Source organism: Papilio xuthus, unplaced genomic scaffold (genome assembly GCF_000836235.2).
Source record: "Papilio xuthus unplaced genomic scaffold, Pxut_1.1 DF826159.1, whole genome shotgun sequence".
Lineage (NCBI taxonomy): Eukaryota > Metazoa > Arthropoda > Insecta > Lepidoptera > Papilionidae > Papilio > Papilio xuthus.
The window spans coordinates 2168719-2173549 of NW_013532490.1; the positions used below are offsets into that span (position 1 = coordinate 2168719).

General features: G+C 36.9%; 1 protein-coding gene across 1 annotated transcript in view; it reads right to left on the bottom strand.

The window, feature by feature from the left end:
* Positions 1 to 2592: 2592 nt before the first annotated feature.
* LOC106123098 (uncharacterized) overlaps positions 2593 to 4831 on the bottom strand; it is a 2890-nt gene continuing 651 nt past the window's right edge. The window contains exon 2 of the mRNA XM_013319235.1: positions 2593 to 3931. Coding sequence (XP_013174689.1) covers positions 2634 to 3931 — 1298 coding nt within the window. The 3' untranslated portion in view covers positions 2593 to 2633. The remainder of the gene's footprint in view (positions 3932 to 4831) is intronic.

Here is a 4831-nt window from a genome sequence, read left to right on the forward strand (position 1 = left end):
ACTTACAATGTTTAAAATCTCTCTTATATCGTGTTAGAAGTTTTAAGTGTATTGATAATTATTTCAAAACATAAGAAAAATAATTCAAACAATCTTTTAAATAATTTTGTAATTATCAGAATATTTGAAAAAGCTGTATATCCATACAAGTACAAACTTAGTAATGAAAACAGCTTATGTTCCAGCTTATAACAGAACAAAATACAAAGCCATTTACTTTACTTTAAGCTCTACACAAACCTTATCTTTCTTTGAAACTTCTGACATTAAAAACAAGTTTAATAAATTATAAGAATAACATTTAATTCACAGAAAATAACAATTATTTTTTCAATATAAAAATTAAATCTCACGGCAATAATTGTCAAGTAAACTAGATTTAATCGGGACAACCCTAAATGTCCGAACAGGTTGGTCAACTAACAAAAAATCGATCGAATTCCCACACAACTCGTCCTTTCCAAAAAACCTGTCGCTAAAGAAAAATACGAAGACAAGATTTAACTTTCTTTTAGGGGAAACTAGATTTTGTGAATTATTTTTGATAAAAGATTTTGTAAGATCACACGTTTTATTGCCTTTAGGGTGTGAATAGAGTAGATTATCTTTTTCAACTAGATCTTTTTCATAAAAGGGGTCGTTGAACAAGGTAATTTTGTAAGACATTCGTCACAGTAGTAAGACGTAAATATGTCAGTTACTTGTGTACTTTAAGCACTGATGTGTGGTTTAAGAAAAAAAAAAGATAAAAAAGAAATCTTCAGAAATAATGTATTTTCTCTATCAAAAAAACAATATTAACGTTTATTTATCTTTAAATGTTGAATGCTGTTTTCTCTCTATAATCTTATACATAAAATTCTCGTGTCATAAGTTAGTTACCCCTCCGAAACAGCTTGACTGATTTTATGACATTTTATATACATATTGAATGCTTTAAGAATTGGCTACTATCAATTTTTTAATCGATAATCTATGAAATTTAAAATACACATTTCCATTTTCGTACTGTCTTACATTGTTACCAAATGTTGAGTATCCCTACGCGGCTGCTTGTACCCATGTAAAAAGCCAACGTCTAAGGCGGCTGATGGGGGTGGCGCGGGAGGGAGGAGTTCCGTGTGTACACCTGCGTTGCGTCTGTGTGCACGGGTCATACAGCCGTGTGCGTTTATATTTTCATTTCAATAGTTTTTAAGTTGCAACCGTGTGCGTTGTGTGGCTGTGTGTGCGTTTATGCCGTATTGATTCCGCCGCTGCGGCGAAGTTGGCAAGAAATTTATTATCTGTGTAAGATTGGCTCACAAGTCCAAGTCAATGGTTCGTTTAGTTCATTGTATTAAAATTCAAACCGCATTATTTTGATCTCTCAGCTGCGTCTATTATTATTAGTAGACTAGATTATAGAAGATTGTTCTTAAAGTTTATTTATAAATGAATATACGTTAGTTGGCCTAATCACCCTTAACTTAGGATAGGCTCTGAGCCCTTCGGTGGGGACGTATAGTGAGCTGATGATGATGATGATATGACATGATGTTGTAATCTTCTAACCTATTTCTAATTGATTTCCGTAATTAGATGGAATGTGTTTTAGTTAAATAATTTAAGTTTAACAGGATGTAGACGTTACCGAACAAAGCGCTTTTGAAGTATTATTAAACTGGGAAATAGATTCAAGGGAACGGTTCTGCGAAAAAAAATAATATTGTCTACAAAGAAATTACGTTTGTACTATATTTTAAGTATCAAAAATAAAAATCTTATTTAATTATTGTTTACCTTATGTATTGTCCAACTACCGTAGGAATAAAGAATTAAATTCATTTCGACTTTTACGTTTATTAATCCCTTTTTATTGGCATTCATCCAATTAATTCAGCGTAGTTAATCCGTTACAAGAATTGAATTTTTTTTTAAATATGTAAAAAAATATTAAAAATCACTTACTTTATAGAGGACTAAAAAAATCGTATTAAAAATGTTAATATGACAAAAGTAACAAAGCATTAAAATGTTGACGATCCCGGATTCCGTTCGCAGGCTCGTGGTTGCGAAAAAGCTTTCGTCTAAGGAGGCGCGGGCGGCGGTGAGGCGGGAGGGGGCGCCATATTTTAAGATGGCTTCCGAGCGCGGGTATCGACGCGCCCGCCCCAACGCCGCGCACGAATTTCCGCACTGATTTGTAATAGCTTAAGCTTTGTAGACCCTTTTTATTACGTCGTATTTTGTCACATAATCACAAAGTTTTGGTATTTGAGATTGCTTCTATTAGGTTTTTTTTTTCTAACAGTTTGAAGCACTGTAACTGTGAAAACAAATTTGAGATGCTGTAATATATTTAGTTTGGCCTTAAAATAAGGAATTTAGGTCACGTTTTATTTTGGAGTATTATTTGTGACGGTTTTAATTTCACTATGTTATTATTAAAAAAGAGATTCGATGTTAATAATAAATGAATGACTTAACGTACATTTATTTAAAAAACTAATAATAACAAGGAATGATTATCATAACAATTATTAATAAATAATATTACAACTATAATTAAATTACTAACAAAAATAAATTACATCTAAATTAAATCTAAAACCTTATAAAATAATTAAATAATATTTAAAATAATCTAATAATCATCTAGATACTACTTTTGATTGTTGTCTTTTCTTGTTAATTGGTAGATTGCGTTGAACACCACTTTCGATGATGCCTTCAATAAGTCTGTATTCTTCACAAGATACTGGCAAATTGTTACCTTCAATGCACACATTGATCAAACCACGAGGCTTCCTATCCGCCTGTTTCTGATACAATAATATACCAAGCAGTTTCCTTACAAAAATATAACTCAAATCATTATACGCTAAATTCAAACACAACAAAGAATTATTTCCTAGACAATATAATGCTTCGTCTTTAACAATAGTATTGCTAGATGAGAATGGATCGATAAAGACTCCGAAAGCCATTTGAACGATTGTCGCAGCTCTATCAAAGAGATTGGATTCAGAACCTGTAATATTACTTGCTAGTATTTCGTGAACGGAATGAAGCGACACTTCTCTATCAGTTTTTGTTCTCCTTCTAACGCTTGGAGGAACAGATCTCGTTCCTTTTTTCTTTGCTGAAGACTTATCTGAATCGCTTTCTTTCAATTCCTTTACTTTTTTAGCTATTAATTTATTTCTCTTTAAATAAAATGAACAATAACGTGACTTCGAAGCCAGTATCTCTTCTGGCGTTAAACAGAATTCTTGCAAACTATCCATAATGCTTGCGGCACCTTCATCTGTAAGTTTGTTGGCGGATAAATTCAGATATATTAAACATCTGTTGGAACGTAACGCAAATGCTAAACTTTTGGCACCATCGTTGGTTATACGGTTTGATGATAAATTAAGTACAGCTAATGATTTAGACGCTGGATTCGGGTAAACCAATTTCATAGCTATGTTGTGTATAATTTCGTCTTCTATTTTACATCTGGATAAAGATAAATAGCGTAATAATTCGTGATCTAGTAAAATGTCATAGTTCGCGTCTGGAATGTATGTTCCGTCGAAGCAAACTTCCGTTATATTAGAGAGTGGTAAAATCTTTTCAAATTCATATATAGTGTACAAATTAGCGCCTTGATCAAATTCGACACTATTCAATTGTGGATGAAATTTGATTATAAGACCGATAATTTTGATTACAATGCGTGGTATGTGTTTGTTCTTGCAGAATACAATCTGTACTAAGTCGCCATTGGAATCGTGAACTGCGGTAATGTTGATAGCTTCTTCAACGAAGCTAACTTGTTGTGTGGTGCCTGTCTTCATGTCCTCAGTTCTATCGGACATGCCGTCAGCTCGAGAGCGAACTGTTCTCGCTTTGCTCCTCGTCCTTCCTTTGCTGCGATCACTTATGCCCATATCAATATGCTCACCTACAATACAGACATTATTCAAACTTAAGCCGTTAGTTCCTGCGACCAAAATCTCTGAATATAACATATCGTCAACTGTCAACCGCAGCGAGGGTCACGTGGGGGCTGAACCCCGAGGTCATCAGGACCATATACGTTGCGGTAGCGGAGCCTGTTGTCCTCTACGCGGCCAGTGTGTGGGCTCCGGCTGTGGAAAGGAAGAGCATTCGTGCCTTGTTAGGGCGGGTGCAGCGCGGGTTTGCGCAGAAAATTGTGAAATCGTATAGGACGGTCTCTCTGCACTCGGCCCTAACACTTGCTGGGTTGCTTCCTCTGGACCTTCGGGTCCAAGAAGCGGCCCTCTTTTACTTGGTAAAAAAGGGTCATACCCACCAGGTGTTGGGAGACCTTGTGCTCGAGAGGCCGGTAAAGTTTGTAGAGTCTGTGCACCCCGCGCTGCAAGAGGGTCTGCAATTCGACTGCCTGGCCGGCGGTGACGAAGCAGCCCAGCGAGCTACCGTCGAGGTAAATATTTACACCGACGGTAGCAAAATAGACGGCAAAGTCGGCGCGGCGTTATCCGTTTGGGATGGCGCCGCGGAGATCTTTTGCCGGAAATTAAAGTTGGGAAGCTTTTGCACCGTCTACCAGGCGGAATTGCTGGCCCTCAGAGAGGCCGTGAAGTATGTTGTGAGAAGCAATGAAAGGAGCTTTGGTCTTTATTCCGACTCAAGGTCAGCGCTCGAGACATTGAGAAGCGGCGTTTCTCTCCATCCCCTCGCGAATGGTATACGGGAAGATTTGAAAGAGGCTAGAGAGCAAGGAAAATGTGTGAAAGCGTTTTGGGTGAAAGCGCACGCGGGGCTGGAGGGAAACGAACGAGCAGATGAACTCGCAAAGGCGGCCGCAGTCGGGATGAAG